This window comes from Halichoerus grypus, chromosome 5 (genome assembly GCF_964656455.1).
Source record: "Halichoerus grypus chromosome 5, mHalGry1.hap1.1, whole genome shotgun sequence".
Taxonomy (NCBI): Eukaryota; Metazoa; Chordata; class Mammalia; order Carnivora; family Phocidae; genus Halichoerus; species Halichoerus grypus.
In genome coordinates, this window is record NC_135716.1 from 37,531,852 (window position 1) to 37,554,051 (window position 22,200).

Sequence of the window (22,200 nt, forward strand, 5' to 3'; positions counted from 1 at the left end):
ACCACATTTCCTAAAACATAATTTAAATTGCTATTTGCCTAGACCATATATCATCTCCTATAATATGGTATGGTGATTTGAATTTAAGAAGCATACAGCAAGCTAAAAGTTTATCTGTTTAATCTCTTGAGTGCATAGTATAGCTTTGGGAGAAACAAAGCAGCTGCTAAGTCCTGTTCTAGGAGGTCGTAGTTTAGTGTCTATAATAGTACATTTCAGAGTAGAAATAACTAATTGATTCGAAGATGAGAAATTCTTGGGAACACTTACAAAAGAATATCCCCCTTAAATATGAGACTGATGTATGATACTTGATGTAGTAATAGATGGAAATTAATGAGTGTGCTTTGGTATCTGCTAGCTTCCTAACAGTGAGAAGGCTCCATACCATATCTTGGACAGACCTTGGTTTTGATTTTGTTTTGCCATTTATTGACCAGGCGGCTGGGGAAGTCACTTAACCCTTAGTTTCCTTACTTAAAAACTGAGAATATTTTAGTAGCTACCAAAAAGGTTGTTACAGAGATTAAATGAGAAAATGCTTATTAAGTGCCCAGCACAAGGCCAATAAAAGCCCTAATAAATGTTAACAACCTTTATTATTACATTTCGTTTAGCTCTTATGTATTTGTCTTTCCTACTTTATTAGGAGTTTGGGGTTGTCAAGGGCTGTATTTTAACTTTCTTTGCATTACCCCAGCATGTAGCTTAATGTCTACAAATTCAGTAAGTGTATATTAAATGAATATAAATGGATGAATTTTTAAATACAGTTTGGTCAGTTTTTGTACCCATGTTGAAGATGCATTTTAAAAAATATTAGTTTTGGGGGATGCCTGGGTCACTCAGTTGGTTAAGCGACTGACCAACTCTTGCTTTCAGCTCAGGTCGTGATCTCAGGGTTGTGAGGTTGAGCCCCACGTCAGGCTCCACACTGAGTACTGAATCTGCTTGAGATTGTTTCTCCCTCCCCCTTTTCCCCTCCCTCTTGTGCTATCTCTCTCTCTCTGTCAAATAAATAAATTTTTTTAAAAGATTTTATTTATTTATTTGACAGAGAGGAGAGAGAGTGAGCACAAATGGAGAGTGGCAGGCAGAGGGAGAAGCAGGCCGCCTGCTGAGCAGGGAGCCTGATGTGGGACTCGATTCCAGGACCTTGGGATCATGACCTGAGCTGAAGACAGATGCCCAACCCACTGAGCCACCCAGGCATCCCAATAAATAAATAAATCTTAAGGAAAAAAAAAAAAAAAGAAAGTTTAGTTTTTGTAAAGATAGTATTTCCTAAGCAGTTGCAAAATTCACTCACAAGAATAAGACTGATTAACAGATACTGATTTTACTAGTTCTGATTGCCTTGGTCAGTTTATTAATTCAGCCTATAAAGAGGCTTTTCTTTTCAGTGTATAAAATGATTTTATAAAATGCATTTCATGAAACAATTATTGAGTCATGCAGAAAAATTTTAATTTTCTTATAAGATACAATTTTTAAAAATTTCCCCCAATTATATAAAAAAATGAATGTTTATTTTAGAAACCCTATGGAACAAAAGCATAAGATAGAGTCACCCCTCAGATCAAACCTTGGTGCTTGGAATCCTAAAATATTTACATGCAACAAATATTTGAATTCCTCTTATGTCCTGGGCACAGTTTTTGGTGCTGGGGATATAGCAGTGAACAAAACAAAGTCTACTAGTAGTTTCGTGCCAGTGTGTTTGTGTGCATGTACATATGCAAATACACCGATGCTTAAAAGAAAACATGAGAATGATTTAATTCTGTGCACATTATTTTGTAACCTGCCCTTTTTTTCTTTTAGCAATATATTCACTTGTTTTATGTCAGTGAATTTTCTACAGGATGATTTTTAGTGGCTACTTGATAATCTCATGAATAGATGTTCTATAATATATGTTTAGGCATTTAATTTACTTCTGTATTTTGTTATAATTTACAATGAATATACATTTTTTCTTTCCTAGACCAGTTGCAGTTCATTTAATTCCTACCATTTACTCTTAAATTTTTTTTTTTTATTATGGAAAACTTGAAGCAGTTTTGTAAAGAAGAGAGAATAAACCTCTGTGTACCCATCACCCAATTTGAACAATTTAATACATCTGGCCAGTCTTACATAATTTATATTTCCATACACATCCCCCACCCTTTAATATTTTGAAGTAATCCCAGATATCATATCATAGCATTCTTTTTTTTTTTTAAGATTTTATTTATTTATTTATTAGCATGCAAGCAGGTGTTGGGGAGGAGCAGCGGGAGAGGGACAAGCATGATCTGCACTGAGCACAGAGCCCCAAATGGGGCTCAGTCCCATGACCCTGAGATCATGACTTGAGCCGAAATCAGGAGTCGGACGCTTAACCAACTGAGCCACCCAGGCGCCCCCATAGCCTTCTTAACTATTTCAGTGTGCATCTCTAAAAGATAAGAATATTAAACAATATATCACCATAATATCCTTATTTGAGGTGTAATTTTAATTGTAACTTATTATTATTATTTTTTAAAGATTTTATTTATTTGACAGAGAGAGAGACACAGTGAGAGAGGGAACACAAGCAGGGGGAGTGGGAGAGGGAGAAGCAGGCTTCCCGCGGAGCAGGGAGCCCGATGCGGGGCTCGATCCCAGGACCCTGGGATCATGACCTGAGCCGAAGGCAGATGCTTAACGACTGAGCCACCCAGGCGCCCCAATTGTAACTTATTCTTGAATGATAAAATATCGAGGAGAATTTGGAGAAAACTGAGATTAGTCAATATAGAATGATTCCTCCACCCTCCCATTGAAGGTGTAGAAAACTTTATATTGGGACCTTGGAAAAAATATTAACAGAAATTCTTACACTGAACAGGAAATACAAAAGTGAGATAAACAAGCTTGTGGATGAGGGTAAGGTTGAAGTGGGCATTTAAATACTGAATTACTGGAGAAGTTGGTTGTAGCTAAAAAAAAAAAAAATTCTAATATCTGAAAACAACGTGGGAGAAGACTGCTTTTCCTCATGGTATTAGCAATGGCAGTATAATAGATTGTTCTCTCCTGCTTTATGAGATAGAAGGTCAAATGACAGGAAAGGAAAAGACAGTATTAGCCACTTACTTGTTTGTTTTTTAACTAAAACAGTTGACAGTTTTATTTTCACATTTCACAGTACAAAGGAAAATTGATTTTTTTGGGTCATTATTCCCCTGCAAAACCTGTTCTCTCTTTGATAGGAAGGGGGAGCAAGTTTTCCTTGTCATGTTGTTCGAAAACACCCAGAGTCTCAGCACCATAGTCTCCTGGTGAAGTAGAACAAGTAATATAAAGTGGATATAAAGAGGTTCCCATATCGCCTTATCTGTGTGGTGGATTCATTCCTGGCCGAGTGGGCATCATGGATTAGGCAGGAGGTCTCATCATTGGGAGCCCAGGCGTCATTGGCATGTGGCCTCCTATAGACCACCTCATTCCAGGAGCAGGTCCCACTGGCATCATCCCAGGAGGAGGAGGGCCTCCCATATGGGGTGCTGGCATCATACCAGGGCGAAGAGGACCTGGGAGGCTGGGGGGAGGCGGGATCATTGCCCCTGCAGGAGGAGGAGCAGAGGTATTTTTCCTTGTTGAAATGTGGGGGTTGTTTTGTCGATCAGGCTCTGAGTCTGCTCTTCCATCCATTTCTGACAATAGTCTTTCACGTTATCTTTGTGTTTCCTGCCGCTGCGGTGTGTCTTTCTCATAGATGGAGAGTCATGGGTGAGGTATGTGCCACAGCAGTCACAATAAAGCTTAGGCATGTTGCTCTGCAGGCCATTGACCACTCTGTCCCATGCCGCCCAGAAATGACTGCCACTTACTTGTTTTAATAAGACAGTTCTGTGGTATGTCTGCTTAAGTATGTAATAAGCCCTATCTATCCAATTCCATAAGAGAAATATCTTGTGCATTACTTGTCCTTCACGGAATTCCCTAGCACCTGGGAGAGTGTATGCTCTAAAGGCACTAGTTAAGAATTTTTTGGACCTCTGGTTAAAAACATAAAGTTATGATGAAATTCCAGGGTGTTAAAAACAGCAGTATGTCAAGTATAGATGAAATTATGCTCATTGTATTGTGTTTGCCAAGGCAATAAAATAGGAAAATGTGTGTGTGTGTGTGTATGTATATATGTATTTTAAATTGGCTTTTAATTATGAGGTTTTTTTTTAGCTGTAAGGGTTTTCAAAGCCGACAATATAAAAATTATTTAAAATTAAACCATAATTGAAATGATTAGTTTTCATTTAAAACAGCAGAAAGGGAAAGAGGAAATAAAGACAAATGACATAAAACAGGAATTGTTTACCAAAAGAAATCATGTGTTTTCACTTGACAGACACCCCAGAGACCATCTTTTTGCCTCAGTTACATTAGTAACATTTCCGTTGTTCAACATGTTGAGAAAATAAGACCTGTGAAGTAATAGAAAATTCTTAGTGTTTACTGGATTCGCTTGGAGGACCTATGACTTGTTTGTTTAAAGTGAGCCAGATTATGAGCCTGCTTTGGAGAAAACTTTTGTAACTTCTGAAGAAGTATATAGTGGTTAGATTACCTTTTGGTTTAGTATTAAAGAGATTTGTTAGTATAAGGCTGTCTCCCTCACTATATCATGTGCATGGCTCATTGTGAGTTGCTTGTGCTTACTTAGCCATGAAGGACATGAAGCACCTTTGCTTTCTGAGGCATAGTAGTGAATATTTTTGAAAATTTAAGAGACTGACTCTTTCTGGTAGGGATATGTACATAGTCTTTGGTTCATAGTACCTACTTTGCTCTTTCCCCCTGCTCATTAGCCCCTTCCTATTTTTCTTTCTTTCTTACCACATCCATGTCTTAGCCATTCTTTCGCCAATATCTTTAATTCCTTTGTCTCATTGTTCTTCTGTAGCATGTGTCTGGCAAAATGCCAGATTCCACTGTGTGCTTTTTTCCTTACACACTTTAAGACTTCGGAGCAGTGCTGAAGAAAATACGAAACCTCAAAGATGGTTCTTTCACTAGGCCTCAACAAGGCCTGCAATGCTATCTAGTAATCCTTTTAAACTTTATGAGGTGTTTTGTTTTGTTTTGTGTTTGTTCTCCACTCTGGCTGTTTCAAATATAGTCCTATATTCTCAAATCTCAGATTTTAACTTCCTCACTCAGATGAATATCCCTCTGACTTCCTAAAGCAAATAGAAGTCAATATATAAGAGCTCCCATAACCATTAATCTACTGTTTAAGTCTGCCCATCCTTTCCTCCTATTATAATGAGAGAGGTGTCCCCAACCCTTTGAGGTTAAGTCAGTCCCATCCACATGTGCTTTGGATCTCATTCCTTCCACCCTTTTCAAGGACATGCTTTAGTATTTAGCTCTTCTTGTCACTTGTATTTTCAATTTTCCCTTATTTTCCCAATTCATTCAAAATAGCATTTATACTTACTCAAGCATTTCCAATGGGTTTTTGCTTGTTTGGCTTTATCTTCTTTCTCAAACTCATGTCTCCAGTCACTTATCCTTTCCAGAAACTTCAAGTGGAGGGTGATCCATAATTGTTGTTTCTACCTCTTCACTTGATTCTATTGTCTCATACCACTGCAGGTTGGCTTCTGCCTTTACCATGCCACTAAATTGCTCTTACTGTAATCACAAATAATTTCCTTACAACTACATTTATTTATTTATTTAATTTTAAAATTTTTTTAGTTTTAAAGATTTTATTTATTTATTTGTCAGAGAGAGAGTACATGCAGGGAGAACGGCAGGCAGAGGGAGAGGGTTCCCTGCTGATCAAGGAGCCCTATGCAGGACTTGATCCCAGGACCCTGGGATCATGGCCTGAGCCTAAGGCAGACACTTAACCAACTGAGCCACCCAGGCATCCCTCCTTACAACTACATTTAGATACTTTTTTTTTTTTTTTTGGTAATTGTTATTGAGATGTAATTTACATAGAATAAAATTAACTCTTTTTTTGGGGGGGGCTCAACAATAATCATTTTGAGATTTGTTTAGGATCTTGAATGTAGTAGTTAGGTTTTATTGCAGAGTATTTGTTAGGGTGGCCAGTGATGTGGGCGGCAAAGAATTGCACAAAACACAGAGCAACAAGCAGGACAGAGTTCATTCACTCTCAAAGGGAGAGAGGCCAGACATCATGAGAGATGTCCCCAAGTTTCTATTAGGCTGGGCCTTTTAAGGAGTTTTAAGGATGTGAGAGGGTTGTAGCTGTGCCGATGGGGGAGGGTGTGTGAAGAGGTGGTCATCTCTTGGCCAGGTAGAGCATGAGGTGACAGGTTTCTTGGGGGCTCTGTTCGTGGTTTGTCTGGGATGTGGGTTGTGGTCCAGCTAGAGAAGAGTATGTTTTGTGGTTGTGGTCTATTTCCTGAGAATGAGGGGCACCATGACCTGGAAAAACAGAGCGTTTAGGACCAAGTACAGACACTTGTGAGTTTTGTCTGTAAGCTTGGCAGGGTGGGGGCTTTGAATAGAACCCTTTCAGTATTCTAGTGTATGGATTTACCGCAGTTTGTTTATTCATCCACTAGTTGATGGATATTTGGATTTTTTTTTCCAGTTTTTGGTTGTTTTGAATAAGGCTGCTATGAATATTTGTGTACAGGTCTTTGGTGGACATTTGTTCTTATTTTTCTCAGGTAAATACCTAGAAGTAGAATTGTATAAGTGTGTGCTTGTAAGTTTAGAAGAACTGCTAATCTGTTTTTTTTTAAGGTGACTATTTAACTTTTCCAATATCAGTGTATGAGAGATTCTCTTGTTCTACCTCCTTACCAATACTTGGTATTGTCTTTTTAATTTTAGCCATTTTTGTGGGTGGTGGTATCTTATTGTAGTTTTATTTTTTATTTCCCTCATGACACAATGTGCTTATTAGCCATTTGTATATTTTTTGTGAATGCTCATATTTTTCACCATTTTTATTTTTGGATTTTTGTCTTACCCATTGATAAGAATTCTTTATATATTAGGACACAATTCCTGTATCATATATGTGCCTTTTTTGTTCCCCCAGAGCCACTTAGACTACGTAATTCTGTATCAGTGTTTGCATGTGTGTTGGGGGGGTGGGGTGGGATGTCTGGAATTCAAGTGAAAATGATACAATACCTCCGAAAGCAAGGAAAATGATTCTTTGTCAGAAGATGAAATAGTCTACCAAACCAGAACCAGAGATGATCCAGATACAGGGACTCTGAAGTTACAATGATTACTATGTTAAAAGTACCTGGTGAAAGGTGAACAACACCTGTGAAGAGTTAGGAGAATTTACCAGAGCAATGGAAATTATTGAAAAAAATTGTATAAATAAAGAAACTAGAAATAAAAGATATGAAATAAAAAACTTAAATTGGTTGATAGTATTGTTTGTCTTCTATATCCTTACTGATTTTTTGTAAACTTACTGTATCAATTATTGAGAGAGGAGTGTTGAAATCGCCAATGATTATTTTGGATTTGTCCTTTTCTCCTTTCAATTCTTTCAGTTTTTGTTCCATGTTTTTATAAGCTGTGTTTCAGGGTTCTTACATGTGTAGGGTTGTTATGTCTTCTGGTAAATTGACCCTTTTATCATTATGAAATATCCCTCTTTATCTCTGCTGACATTAATTTTTCCATAGTCTTCTTTGACTGATATCAATACAGCTTTGTTTTGATTAGTTTCACACGGTATGTATTTTTCCAGCCTTTTATTTAACCTCTGTGTGTCTTTATATTTAAGGTGAGTTTTTTGTAGATAGCATGTAGTTGGATCTTGCCTTTTTAATCCAATTTCACAATCTGTCTATTAATTGGAATGATATATATATATATATTTCTTTTGAAATTCTTCATATTTATCTTTCACATAATTTTAAATATTAAACAATAGCTTCAATTTTAAAGTAAACATCCTATTATTTTTTATTTTATAGGATTTTGTATGTTAACTAACCATTTGGTTATTTCAGATCTTCACAGTTCCTCTAATACAAAAGAATCATTTCTATTCCAGCAATGCATGAGTTGTAGAAAAGTTTGTGGCAACTGAAATTGCATGATTTTTAAAAAATTACTCATTAGTTTATGGACAGTTTAACTTAAGCCTTTAAAGAGAATTATGAATGTATTATTGGCTTACATTTGTATGCTAATCACAGCAAGCTATGAATTCAGGATTAGCATAAAATGCTTAATTACAAATAAATGTGACAGTAATGTGATAACTAAGAAGTTAAATTCTGATCATTTCTGCTTTCTACTTGACAATTCTTATAGTGGTATTGGCAATAGCAGAAGTCACAGGGTGGAGGGTAAGACTGTTCACTGAATTTTACAGACTAAAATAATAAATTACTCTTTATAAAACATTATTTGGGGATTTTTGCTTTTATACTTCTCTAAAAGAAATCTGGGTGAAAAGATTCCTTTCAGGTGAATAGATCTGAACTTGACAAATGATTAAATTAAATGTCCAATTCAATTAATTTAAAGTTCAAGATTTTTTTTAACTGAGTTTATCATACTTTCTTTTTAAAAAAAAATTTTTTTTAAATGATTTTATTTATTTAATTGACAGAGAGAGAGACACGGTGAGAGAGGGAACATAAGCCGGGGGGAGTGGGAGAGGGAGAAGCAGGCTCCCCACCGAGCAGGGAGCTTGATGCGGAGCTCGATCCCAGGACCCTGGGATTATGACCTGAGCCGAAGGCAGATGCTTAACGACTGAGCCACCTAGGCGCCCCCAAAAATTTTTTATTTTTTATTTAAATTCAATTAATTAACATATAATGTATTATTAGTTTCAGAGGTAGAGGTCAGTGATTCATCAGTCTTATACTCAGTGCTCATTACATCATGTGCCCTCCTTAATGTCCATCACCCACTTACCCCATCCCCTCACTCCCCTCCCCTCCAGCAACCCTCAGTTTGTTTCCTATGATTAAGAGTCTCTTATGGTTCTCCCTCTCTGATTTCATCTTGTTTTATTTTTTCCTCTCTTCCCCTATGATCCTGTGTTTTGTTTCTTAAATTCCACATATGAGTGAGATCATATAATAATTGTCTTTCTCTGACTGACTTATTTCGCTTAGCATAATACCCTCTAGTCCCATCCACATCATTGCAAATGGCAAGATTTCATTTTTTTGATGGCTGAGTAGTAGTACATATATATAATATATGTATATATATGAGTATATATGGAATACTACTCAGCCATCAAAAAAATGAAATGTGTGTGTGTGTATATATATATATACACACACACGCACACACACGTACCACATCTTTATCCATTCATCTGTCGATGGACATCTTGGCTTTTTCCATCGTTTGGCTATTGTGGACATTGCTTCTGTAAACATTGAGGTGCAGGTGCCCCTTCGGATCACTATATCTGTCTTTGGGGTAAATCCTAGCAGTGCACTTACTGGATGGTAAGGTAATTCTATTTTCAACTTTCTCAGGCGTTTCCATTCTGTTTTCCAGAGTGGCAGCCCCAGCTTGTGTTCCCACCAACAGTGTAAGAGGGTTCCCCTTTCTCCACATCCTCACCAACATCTGTCGTTTCCTGAGTGGTTAATTTTAGCCATTCTGACTAGTGTGCAGTGGTATTTCATTGTGGTTTTGATTTGTATTTCCCTGATGCCAAGTGATGTGGAGCATTTTTTCATGTGTCTGTTGGCCATTTGTATGTCTTTTTTTGAGATATGTCTGTTCATGTCTTCTACCCATTTCTTGATTGGATTTTTTGTTCTTTGGGTGTTGAGTTTGATAAGTTTTTTATAGATTTTGGATACTAGCCCTTTATCTGAAATGTCATTTGCAAATATCTTCTCCCATTCTGTTAGTTGTTTTTTGGTTTTGTCGACTGTTTCCTTTGTTGTGCAAACACTTTTTATCTTGATGAAGTCCCAGTAGTTCATTTTTGCTTTTGTTTCCCTTTCCTTTGGAGACGGGTCTAGCAAGAAGTTGCTGCGGCCGAGGTCACAGAGGTTGCTGCCCTTGTTTTCCTCTAGGGTTTTGATGGATTCTTATCTCAGTTTAGGTCTCTCATCCATTTCGAGTCTATTTTTGTGTATGGTATAAGAAAAGTCCAGTTTCATTCTTCTGCATGTGGCTGTCCAATTTTCCCACCACCAATTTTGAAGAGACTGTCCTTTTTGCATTGGATATTCTTTCCTGCTTTGTCGAAGATTAGTTGACCATAGAGTTGAGGGTCCATTTCTGGGTTTTCTATTCTGTTGCATTGATCTATGTGTCTGTTTTTGTGCCATGCTGTCTTGATGACTACAGCTTTGTAATAGAGCTTGAAGTCTGGAATTGTAATGTGACCAGCTTTGGTTTTTCTTTTTCAACATTCCTTTGGCTATTCGGGGTCTTTTCTGGTTCCATACAAATTTTAGGATTATTTGTTTCAGCCCTGTGAAAAAAGTTGATGGTATTTTGATAGGGACTGCATTGAATGTATAGATTACTCTAGGTAGCATGGACATTTTAACAATATTTGTTCTTCCAATCCACGAGCATGGAACATTTTTCCGTTTCTGTCTTCCTCAATTTCTTTCATGAGTGTTCTATAGTTTTCTGAGTACAGATCCTTTGCCTCTTTGGTTAGGTTTTTTCCTAGGCATCTTATGGTTTTTGGTGCAATTGTAAATGTGATTGACTCCTTAATTTCTCTTTCTTCTGTCTCATTGTGAGTGTGTAGAAATGCAACTGATTTCTGTGCATTGATATTATATCCTGTCACTTTGCTGAAATCCTGTATGAGTTCTAGCAATTTTGGGGTGGAGTCATTTGGGTTTTCCACATAGAGTGTCATGTCATCTGTGAAGAGTGAGAGTTTGACTACTTCTTTGCCCAAATGGATGCCTTTTATTTCTTTTTGTTGTCTGATTGCTGAGGCTAGGACTTCCAGTACTACATTGAACAATAGGGGTGAGAGTGGACATCCCTGCTCTGTTCCTGACCTTAGGGGAAAAGCTCTCAGTTTTTCCCCATTGAGAATGAGATTCTCTGTGGGCTTTTTGTACATGGCTTTTATGATATTGAGGTATGGTCCCTCTTTCCCTACACTGTGAAGAGTTTTAACAAGAAAGGATGCTATACTTTGTCAGATGCTTTTTCTGCATTTATTGAGAGGATCATATGTTTCTTGTCTTTTCTTTTATTAATGTAGTGTATCACGTTGATTGATTTCTGGATGTTGAACCACCCTTGCAGCCCAGGAATAAATCCCACTTGGTTGTGGTGAATTATCTTTTGAATGTCCTGTTGGATCCTATTGATTAGTATCTTGGTGAGAATTTTTGCATCCATGTAAATCAGGTATATTGGTCTGTAATTCTCCTTTTTGGTGGGGTCTTTGTTTGGTTTTTGGATCAAGGTAATCTTGGCCTCATAGAAAAGGTTTGGAAGTTTTCCTTCCATTTCTATTTTTTGAAACAGCTTCAGAAGAATAGGTATTAATTCTTCTTTAAATGTTTGGTAGAATTCCCATGGGAAGCCATCTGGCCCTGGACTCTTGTTGGGAGATTTTTCATTACTGCTTCAGTTTCCTTGCTGGTTATGGGTCTGTTCAGGTTTTCTGTTTCTTCCTGTTTTAGTTTCGGTAGTTTATATGTCTCTAAGAATGCATCCATTTCTTCCAGATTGCCTAATTTGTTGGCATATAGTTGCTGATAATATGTTCTTATAATTGTATTTCTTCAGTGTTGGTTGGCTCCATATATATTTAATGTAATTAGCCAATAGAATTTTGTTAACTACATTTTTCCCAGTTTTTCCTTAGTAGTTGCTCTAGGGATTATAGTATTTATTTTTACTGTAATCAACTTTGGGTTGACTTAATTCCAGTAAAATATAGCAAATTTGCTTCAATATAACTCGATTTCTTTTCCCTTTCTTTTATATCTATGTTTGTATATAAAAATATATCACATATCTATTTATATTTGTATATATAAATATATCATACCTAAGTTTGTTATAATTTCAGTAATACAATACTGTAATTGTTGATTCAAATAATCTTATGTTTTCAAAGATAAATATATCTTTTATGTTTATGTAAATATTTACCATTTCCTTTAACTCAGAAGTTCTTCTTCTTTATTATTTCTTATAAAGAAGTTCTGCTAGCAATAGATTTTTCTCAATTTTTGTTTATCTGGGAATGTCCTTATTTCCCCTGCATTTTTAGAAGATAAATTTGTTGTATTTAGAATTCTTAGAGATACTATTCTTTTAGCCCTTTGAGTGTTTCCTTTCACTATCTTTGGACTGGCATGGTTTCTGATGAGAAGTCCGCTGTTGATCTTATTCTTGTTCTACTATTCATGATGAGTCATTCTCTTTTGCTGCTTTCTCAAGACTTTTTGTCTTTTAGCAGTTTGACTACAGTGTGCCTAGATGTGGATCTTTTTGTGTTTATCTTACTTGGGATTTGTTTTCCTTCTTGGATGTATAAATTAATGTTGTCAAATTTGGAAAGTTTTTTTTTTTTTAAAGATTTTATTTATTTATGAGACGCATGCACATGGGGGAAGGGCAGTGGGTGAGGGATAAGCAGCCTTCCCTCTGAGCAAGGAGACTGATGTGGGGCTAATCCCAGGACCAAAGGCAGACGCTTAACCGACTGAGCCATCCAGGTGCCCCCAAATTTGGGAAGTTTTCAGCCACTGTTTTTTCAAATAATTTTTTCTAACCCTTATTCTGTCTTTTTTCCTGAGACTCCCATTACATGTGTATTGCTATGTTGTATGTATCACCAGTCTCTGAGACCATTTCTTCACGTTTTGGGGGGAAGATAGTTTTACTTAACTATCTGAAAGTCTGTTGAGTCTTTCATCTGTTATCTCAAATATGCTGTTGCGTTCTCCTAGTGTATTTTTCATGAAAGATATATTTTTCATGTCTAAATCTTACTTTTTATTAGTTTCTATTTCTCTATTGAGATTCTCTGTTGAGTCATTTTCATGGTATTTTTCTTTAATTTCTTGAACATAGTTTCACTTTTTGAAGCATATTTAAAACAGCCACTTTGAAGCCTTTATCTAATATATCCAATATCTAGGTCTTCTGTGAATCATTTGCCATGACTGCTTTCTTTTCTGTTGATTGCTTTAATTTTATTGACTGCTTTCCTGAGTATGGGTCATACTTTACTGTTTCTTTGTATGTTTCATAATCTTTTTTGTTTGTTTTATTTAAAACTAGGCATTTAAAATAATGTGCTGTAGATACTCTGGTTTCTCCCCTTTTTCCTCCTACGCCTTTTTTTTTTTTTTTTTTTTTTAACTTTCCTGGACTAAACTGTGGCATCTATCTTTTTGCAGTATTTGGCTATTAATGCCTCCATTCAGTTGTTTTATTTTTATTTTCTAGCCAGGATTATTTGGGATTTCCCCTGTTTCTGTGTAGTTTAGTGATCAGCCAATGATTTGGGCAGAGGCTGTGCTCAAATACCTTGAACCTTTATGATTTCTACTCTCTGCTGATGTAGGTGTGTATGGGTTGGAGAGCACATTCAAAGCTGGAGCTAGTTTTCAAGTCTTTTTTGGCTTTTACTTTTCATGGGTTTTTGTGGGTCTCCTGTGTTCATATGCATATTTTCCCAGTCAGTAACTGGTATGTGGAGAGCTCATCCTTTCTGTGGCTCTCTCATTTTCAGAATCTCCTTGTTAAATTTCTGGCTGGTTTATTGCTTACCCAAGCTTGGCTGTCAAAGCTATGAGTTTGATAATTTATTTATTATTAGGCTTACCAGTTTTAGTTGACAAAATTGCCAGTTTTCAATTCCTGTCCCAAATTGAGCCCATTTTTTTCTGGGAGCAAAGCTGCTATTTTTCATAGTCAACTTTGTCCTGGTGAAATACAGTTCCTGCTACAGATGGGATTGGGGGATGGGTGATGGTAACAGCCCTAGGCTGGAAGGCCACAGAATCTTTCTGTTATTATCCAAAGCTGTGGGAGGGTTTCCAGGATAAATGCTTTTCAGTGTATTGGCTGCTTTTGTGTCAATTTTTTTGAGGCACAAAATGTTTTTTTTTTAAGATTTTATTTATTTGTAATAGAACACAAGCAGGGGGAGCCTCAAGCAGAGGGAGAAGCAGGCTCCCCACTGAGCAGGGAGCCCAATGTGGGGCTCAGTCCCAGGACCCTGGGATCATGACCTGGGCTGAAGGCAGATGCTTAACCACTGAGCCACCCAGGCGTCCCAAAATGGTTGATTTTGATGATGTTGTGCAGTGTTTTTGTTTGAGGAGCATTTCTCAGCCTCTTCACACTATCGTAACCAAAGTGGGGAGTGTCCTTATGTATTTTAGTTTAAATCTACAGTCTTGCCATTTTTTCTATTTGTCATAATCTGTTTTTTGTTCCTCTCTGAACTCCCCACCCCCCTTGCCTTTTTGGATCAATAGAGTAATTTTTATTTCATTTTATCTCCACTATTGATGTATTAGTGTTACCTCATTGCTTTTTGTTTTTAGTGATTCCTCTAAGGTTTAGAATATGACTTCTTAACTTATCAAAAATCTTCCTTCAGATAATTTTATATCACTTCACACATCATGTGAGGCCCTTGTAAGAGTACACTTCCATTTTTCATCTCCTTTCCTTTGTGCTGTTTTGTCCTATGTTTTACTTGTATATATGTTATTTAACTCGTTAGTTTTTATTTTTGGTTTAAACAGTTTTAAATAAATGAAAAAATGGGGAAAGTTTTCTTTTTTTCTGTTTTAAGTCACTAAGACCTTTTTAAAAATTGTGGTAAAAGAGGGATGCCTGGCTGGCTTAGTCTGTGGAGCATGTGACTCTTAATCTTGGGGTTGTGAGTTCAGGCCCCACATTAGGAATGGGACCTACTTAAAAAAAATAAAATTGTGGTAAAAGAAACATTAAATTCTTGTTAAATTTATTACCTTTTGATAGGCACCGTCCTAATGGGTGTAAGGTGATGGGTGTAAGGTGATATGTTGAGGTAGTTTCTTTCTAATTTGTTGAGTGTTTTATCATGAAAGGGTGTTGAATTTTGCCAAATACTTTTTCTGCATCAATTGAGATATGATCATATGGTTTTCATACTTAAATTTTTTAAATGATTGCTTTTTAAATTTTTTTTAAGAGAGTGTGTGAACTGGGGGTGAGGGGCAGAAGGAGAGAGGGAATCCCAAGTAGGCTCCACCTCCAGCACAGAGCCCAGCAGGGGGCTTGATCTCAGCAACCCTGAGATCATGACCTGAGCAGAAATTAAGAGTCAGATGCTTAACTGACTGAGCCACTCAGGTGCCCCTAAATTATTGCTTTTTACTTGTTGAACTATTATTACATTCCAGGTATAAATTCCATTTGGTAATGGTGTATAATTCTTTTAATGTGTTATGAATTTAGTTTGCTAGTATTTTGTTGAGGATTTTTGCATCAATATTCATTAAAGATATTGGTCTGTAGTTTTCATGTTGTATCTTTGTGTGGTTTTCGTATCATAGTGATGCTTGCCTTACAGAGTAAGTTTGTAAGTGTTCCTTCCTCTACAGTTTTTTGGAAGAGTTTGAGGAGTGTTGGTGCTAATTCTTCTTCAGATGTTTGATAGAATTCTCCAGTGAAGCCTTTTAGTTCTGGGATTTTCTTTGTTGAGAGAGTTTTGATTACTCCTTCAATCTCCTTAGTAGTTACAGTTCTGCTGAGATTTTTTATTTCTTCAGGATTCAGTCTTGGTAGGTTATATGTTTCTAAGAATTTAACAATTTCTTCTGTGTTATCTAATTTGTTCGTTTATAACTATTCATAGTACTCTCCTATAATTGTTTTTATTTCTGTGACCCATGTCCCCTCTTTCATTTCTAATTCTGGTTGGGTCCTCTCTCTCTCTCTCAAGTCTAGCTAAGAGTTTGTTAATTTTGTTGGTCTTGTCAAAAAACAAACTGGGTTTTTGTCTTAGTCTGTTTAGGTTGCTATAACAAAATACCACAGACTGGGTACCTTATAAATAATCTGTTTCTCACAGTTCTGGAAGCTTGGAAGTCTAAGGTTGAAGGTGGTGGGATGGTTATAGTCAGGTGAAAGCTTTCTTTCTTGTTCATAGTGGCCACCTTGCTGTGTCTTCAAATGGAGGAAGGGGCTAAGGATCTCTTTGGCACCTCTTCTATAAGGCACAAATCATGAGGGCTCCTTAGTTGTTTAAGGAGTTAGACTTGTTCTGGTATGCAGTTTAAGTTACCTTGTGGATTGGCTTAGTGTTTTTAAGACTTGTTTTTAATTTCCTGTTTGGAGAATCTAAAGTAGCATTTATGTTTTGGTGATGTAGTAGCCTTTTTAAAACAAGGTCATTGAGGGATCTCTATTGGTGACCTTTATTTATATTGTGAGTTCTCTCAGCTTCTCTTAGTGGGAAAGATTTTCAGCTGCATGTGATCTCCGGGAGTTGTTCTTTTTCAGCTCCCTTGTAATTTTTTTTCCTTGAGAAATTGATTTTGTTCGTTTTTTTTAGAGTGTTTTTTAATGATGCAGAGATTGGTATTCAGCTAAATAGTCAAGGGAGTTCCTACGTAGATTGCTAGGTCTCTTCTCACAGGTCTTCTGTGATGTAGATTTTATTTGCATTACCTCCCAAACTCCCATTGCTGTTTTTTCAACTCAGCAAAGTTATTGGCCTGTGTTTGAGTTTACCTTTCCCTGTGTTATAATGGATCTAAAGCATGGGTGACAGTAGGGCTTATTTCTTTCCCTTTTCTTAGGAATCTCAGTCCTGAAATCCCTGATACCTAATGTTTGAAAATAGTTGTTTTCTATGTTTTGTTGAGTTTTCTAGTTGTTTACTACAGATAGATAATTCTGGATCTTGTTGCTTGCTTATAGTTGGAAGTGGAAATTCTGTATGGGGCACTTAAAATCTTTAAGTTGTTTGAATTTTCAGTAGCCTTTAACATGGTTACTACCTTCTTGTCCTTCATGTCAGCATTTCTTAAATATATTTTCCTGAGATGTTTTCTCTTTGATCCTTATTTCTTAGACACTCTTTAATCAAATGATATTTAATCAAAACCAGTTCCTGTTGATAATGTCTCTTTAATATTTTGCATTACTTCTCCTCATTCTTACTGCAAATAATGTATTCTATGCATCCATATTTTGAATCTGCCCCTAACTATAGTTTACCTTCTCACTTTTGCTTACTGTATATATTTCCACTGTATTAGAGGGGAAGTGATTTTTTATTTTTTTGAATATTGTTGACACACAGTGTTACATTAGTTCAGGTGTACACATAATTCACATAGTGAACATAGTACACATAGGTTCACATAGTGACTCAGCAAGTTTACACATTATGTTATGGCTACCAGAAGTGTAGCTACCATTTGTCCCTATCCATCGCTATTGTATCATCAACTATAATCCTTATGCTGTGCTTTTTATTCCCATGACTTACTCATTCCATAACGGGAGGCTTGTATTTACTCTGCTTCACCCATTTTGCCCAATCCCCCACCTCTGTCCCCTCTGACAACCATCAGTTTGTTCCTTGTATTTATAGGTCTGATTTTGATTTTTACTCATTTTTCTAAAGATTCCATGTATGAGTGAAAGCATATGATATTTGCCTTTCTCAGTCTGACTTATTTCACTTAGCATGATAACCACTAGGTCCATCCAGTGTTGTCTGAAATCTCAACTTTTTTTTATGGCTATGTAATATTTCAGTGTGTGTGTATATGTGTGTGTGTCTGTGTGTGTGTATAGCACATTTTCATTACCCATTCAAAAACTGATAGACACTTAAGTTGCTTCCACATCTTGGCTATTGTAAATAATGCTGTGATACACATAGGGGTACATATGTCTTTTTGAATTAGTGTTTTCATTTTCTTTGGGTAAATACTCAGTAGTAGAATTACTGGATCATATGGTATTTCTGTTTTTAATTTTTTGAGGAACCTCCATACAAGTTTCCACAGTGATTGTACCGATTTACATTCCCAGGAACAGTATATGAGGGTTCCTTTTTCCACATTCTTGCCAATACTCGTTATTTCTTAAGTTTTTTATTTTAGCCATTCTGGCAGGTGTGGGTGATAACTCACTGTGGTTTTGATTTACATTTCTCATGATTAGTGATGTTGAGCATCTTTTCATGTGTCTGTTGTCATCTGAATGTCTTTGGAGAAATGGCAATTCAGATCCTCTGCCCATTTTTAAATCAGATTGTTATTAATTAATTAATTAATTTTTTGGTGTTGTGTAAGTTCTTAATATATTTTGTATATTAACCCCTTATTGGATACATCATTTTCAAATATCTTCTGCCATTTAGTAGGTTCTCTTTTTTGTTTTGTTGATTGTTTCCTTTGCTGTGCAAAAGGTTTTTATTTTGATGTAGTCCCAATAGTTTATTTTTGCTTTTGTTTGTCTTGTCAAATTGACATATCTAGAAAAATGTTGCTATGGTTAATGTCAGAGAAATTACTGCCTGTGTTTTCTTCTAGGATTTTTATAGTTTCAGGTCTCACCTTTAAATCTTTAATCCATTTCAAGTTTATTTTTGTGTATGGTATTAAAAGGTGATCTGGTTTCGTTCTTTTACATATAGCCATGTAGTTTTCCCAGCACAAACTTTTGAAGAGACTGTCTTTTCCCCATTGTATCTTCTTGCCTCCTTTGTCAGTGATTAATTGACCATACAATTGTGAGTTTATCTGGGCTCTCTATTCTGTTCCATTGATCTGTGTGTCTGTGTACTGTGCCAGTACCATTATTGTTTTGATTACTACAGCTTTGAAATATGTAATTGTGATATCTGTGGCTTTGTTCTTCTTTCTCAAGATTGTTTTGGTTATTCAGTGTCTTTTGTGGTTCCATACAAATTTTAGGATTATTTGTTCTAGTTTTATGAAAAATGCTGTTGGTATTTTGATAGGGACTGCAATGAATCTGTAGATTGCTTTGGGTAAAATGGGCATTTGAACAGTATTTGTTTTTTCAATCCATGGGCATGGAATTTTTTTCTATTTGTGTCATCTTTAATTCCTTTCATTAATCTTTTATGGTTTTTGAAGTATAGGTCTTTCACCTCTTTGGATATGTTTATTCCTAGGCATTTTATTCTTTTTGTTGTAATTATAAATGGTGTTGTTTTCTTAATTTTTCTTTCTGCTACTTTGCTATTAGTGTATAGAAATGCTACCGATTTCTAGGTATTAGTTTTGTGTCCTGCAAGTTTACTGAATTCATTCTTACTTCTAGTAGTTTTTTTGTGGAATCTTTAGAATTTTGTATGTACAGTGCTATGTCGCCTGCAGATAGTGACAGTTTAACTTTTTCTTTACCAATGTGGATGCCTCTTATTTCTTTTTGTCTGATTGCTATGGCTTGGATTTCCAGTACTATGTTGAATAAAAGTGGTGAAAATGAACATCTTTGTCTTGTTCCTGATCTTCAAGGAAAAGCTCTCAGTTTTTCACTATTGAGTATGATGTTCACTGTGGGTATTTCATATAAGGCCTTTATTGTGTTGAGGTATTTCCTTCTAAGCCCACTTTGTTGAGAGTTTTTATATTGAGTGGGTGGTGAATTTTGTCACATGCTTTCTTTGCATCAATTGAGGTGATCATATGATTTTTATCCTTTGTTTTGTTTATGTGGTGTATCATGTTGATTTGTGAATATTGAACCGTCCTTGCATCCCTGGAATAAATCCTACTTGATCATGGTGAATGATCTTTTTAATGTATTGTTGTATGTGTTTAATATTTTGTTGAGGATTTTTACATCTGTGTTCATCAGGGAAATTGGCCTATAGTTTTCTTTTTTTGAATTGTCTTTGTTTGGTTTTGGTATCAGGGTCATGCTGACCTTGTGGAATGTATTTGGAAGCTTTTCTTCCTCTTCTATTTCTTGTGATAGTTTGAGGAGAATGGGTATTAACTATTCTTTAAATGGTAGAATTCACCTGTGAAGCCATCTGATCCTAGACTTCTATTTTTTGGTAATGTTTTGATTACCAGTTCAATTTTGTTACTAGCAATTGGTCTGTTCAGATTTTCTATACGGGAAATGATCATTTTTAAATAGAGCACCTTAACATGTTTTACAAAGCTTTTTTAAAACCTGACCCTGCTTTCTCTACATTCTGGTCACTTTTTCTTTATTCATGTTGAATTATTTTGATTCTTCATACATGATGTTTCATTTGTCTGTCAAATACACCATGCTTAATCCCTCTCACCTCTTGATTCCAGGTTATCTGCATATGCTATACATGTAAATGATTTTTAAGAAGGCAAAACAAAATGGAAACACATTTTGTTACAGCAGGCAGTCAGAGTATAAAACTAAAACCTCATAAATGAAGTCAAAATACAAGTGAAAATATTTGCAGCTTAAACAAAGGCTAATTTACCTTATGTACAGATAAGAAAAAGACCAAAAAAAAAAAAAAACAGCAGAAAAATGAGCAAGGGAAATGAATAGATGGTCTAGTTTCATAACAATGTTAAAAGATACTGTTTCACTCATAAAAAGAGAAATGCAGATTAAATCTATTCTGAGTAACAAGTTTTTAGCTAACATAGTGACTGAAATCCAAATATATAGTTAAGTACTTTGTTGGTGGAACTGTAAAAAAGAGGCTCTCTCATGTACTAATGGTAGGAGAATAAATTGGCATAAGCCCCCTGGAGGGCAGTTTGTTAATATCTATCAATATACATATATATTTATATAACATACAGTTATAGTAGATAAAATGTAGAATGTAATCAATAACTTTAGTGATTACTATGTAGTTATTATAGTGATTTATTAGTTATATTGTATTATTTGTTATGACATTATGCCTATAGCATATATACTTGTTTATCAACACATATGCTTCTATATTTTTGTGTGTGTGTATATATGTGTATGTGTGGTCTCTGGACCTCACAGGTTCACTTCTGGGATTTTATCCTGCAGATGTACTGGCACATGTGTGAATTGACTTATGTATGCATTTATCCAGTGCCATGTAGTTTATAATAGCAAAAGGGAACTTAGATATCCATAAATAACTGATTGGTGAGTAAGAGATGCTATATCTTTGCAATAGTATAGGATATAGATGTAAGAAAGACTGAGGATGCTTTCTATGTACTTGTGTTGTAGAAATCTCCAACATAGTCTACATGTTGTTAAGTGAAAGCTGCAAAGTATTTAATAGTGTGTATAGAAAAGAGTGTGTATAAAATGCTATCTTGTATGGTAAGTAGGGGGAGAAATAAAAATATATATTCATATTTGTATAAAGATTTCATAAGCTAATAAAACTAGTTATTTCAGGTGTTTCTGGGCAGATTAAGAAGAGGGGTTGAAAGGAAACTATTTACCTTGTTTTTTTTATATTGTTTGATTTTTGAACAATGTGAACATATTTCCTCTTAAAAATAAAAATTTTATAAAAGGTCTTAAGGAAAGTATTTTCTTTCTATTTTTTCTCATCAGTAAGCTAAAAAAGCTGAGTGAAGACAGTTTGACTAAGCAGCCTGAAGAAGTTTTTGATGTATTAGAGAAACTTGGAGAAGGGTAAGTACAAAAAATATGAAAGTAGCCTTAGGTAATGACAAAAAATTTTCAAATGCTATATAATCTTTCACTAGCATATATTTTCTTCAGTTGAATAGGAGTAATATAGAGGGAACACACCTCAACATAATAAAGGTCATATATGACATGCCCACGGCAAACATCATATTCAGTGGTGAAAAACTGAAAGCTTTTCTTCTAAGATCAGGTGTATGACATGGATGAACACTCTCACTGCTTTTATTTAACATAGTATGGGGAGTCCTAACTGGAGCAACTAGGAAAGAAAAAGAAATAAAAATATCGGAATGAGAAAGGAAGGGATGAAACTGTCTCTATTTGCTGATGACATCATATTATATATAGAAAATCTCAAAGAATCCATCAAAAAGTTGTTAGAATTAATAAAATAATTAATAAATGAATTATAGTTACATCAAAAAGAAGAAATAACCTAGGAAAAATTTAACCAAGGAGGTGAAAGATCTGTTTACTGAAAACTGTAAGACATTGATGAAGAAATTGACACAAATAAATGGAAAGATACTCTGTGCTCACGGATTGGGAGAATTCATATTGTTAAATGTCCCTGTTACCCAAGGCAAT

At 35.6% G+C, this 22,200-nt stretch overlaps 1 protein-coding gene and 1 pseudogene across 5 annotated transcripts in view; one reads left to right on the forward strand and one right to left on the reverse strand.

Moving 5' to 3' along the window:
* Positions 1-22,200, forward strand: part of STK3 (serine/threonine kinase 3) — a 267,137-nt gene that overhangs the window by 19,526 nt on the left and 225,411 nt on the right. For all 5 annotated transcript variants that reach the window (XM_036086510.2, XM_036086515.2, XM_036086513.2 and 2 more), the window contains exon 2: positions 21,514-21,594. In XM_036086510.2, coding sequence (XP_035942403.1) covers positions 21,514-21,594 — 81 coding nt within the window. The remainder of the gene's footprint in view (positions 1-21,513; positions 21,595-22,200) is intronic.
* LOC118532118 (U1 small nuclear ribonucleoprotein C pseudogene) lies at positions 3,364-4,054 on the reverse strand (annotated as a pseudogene).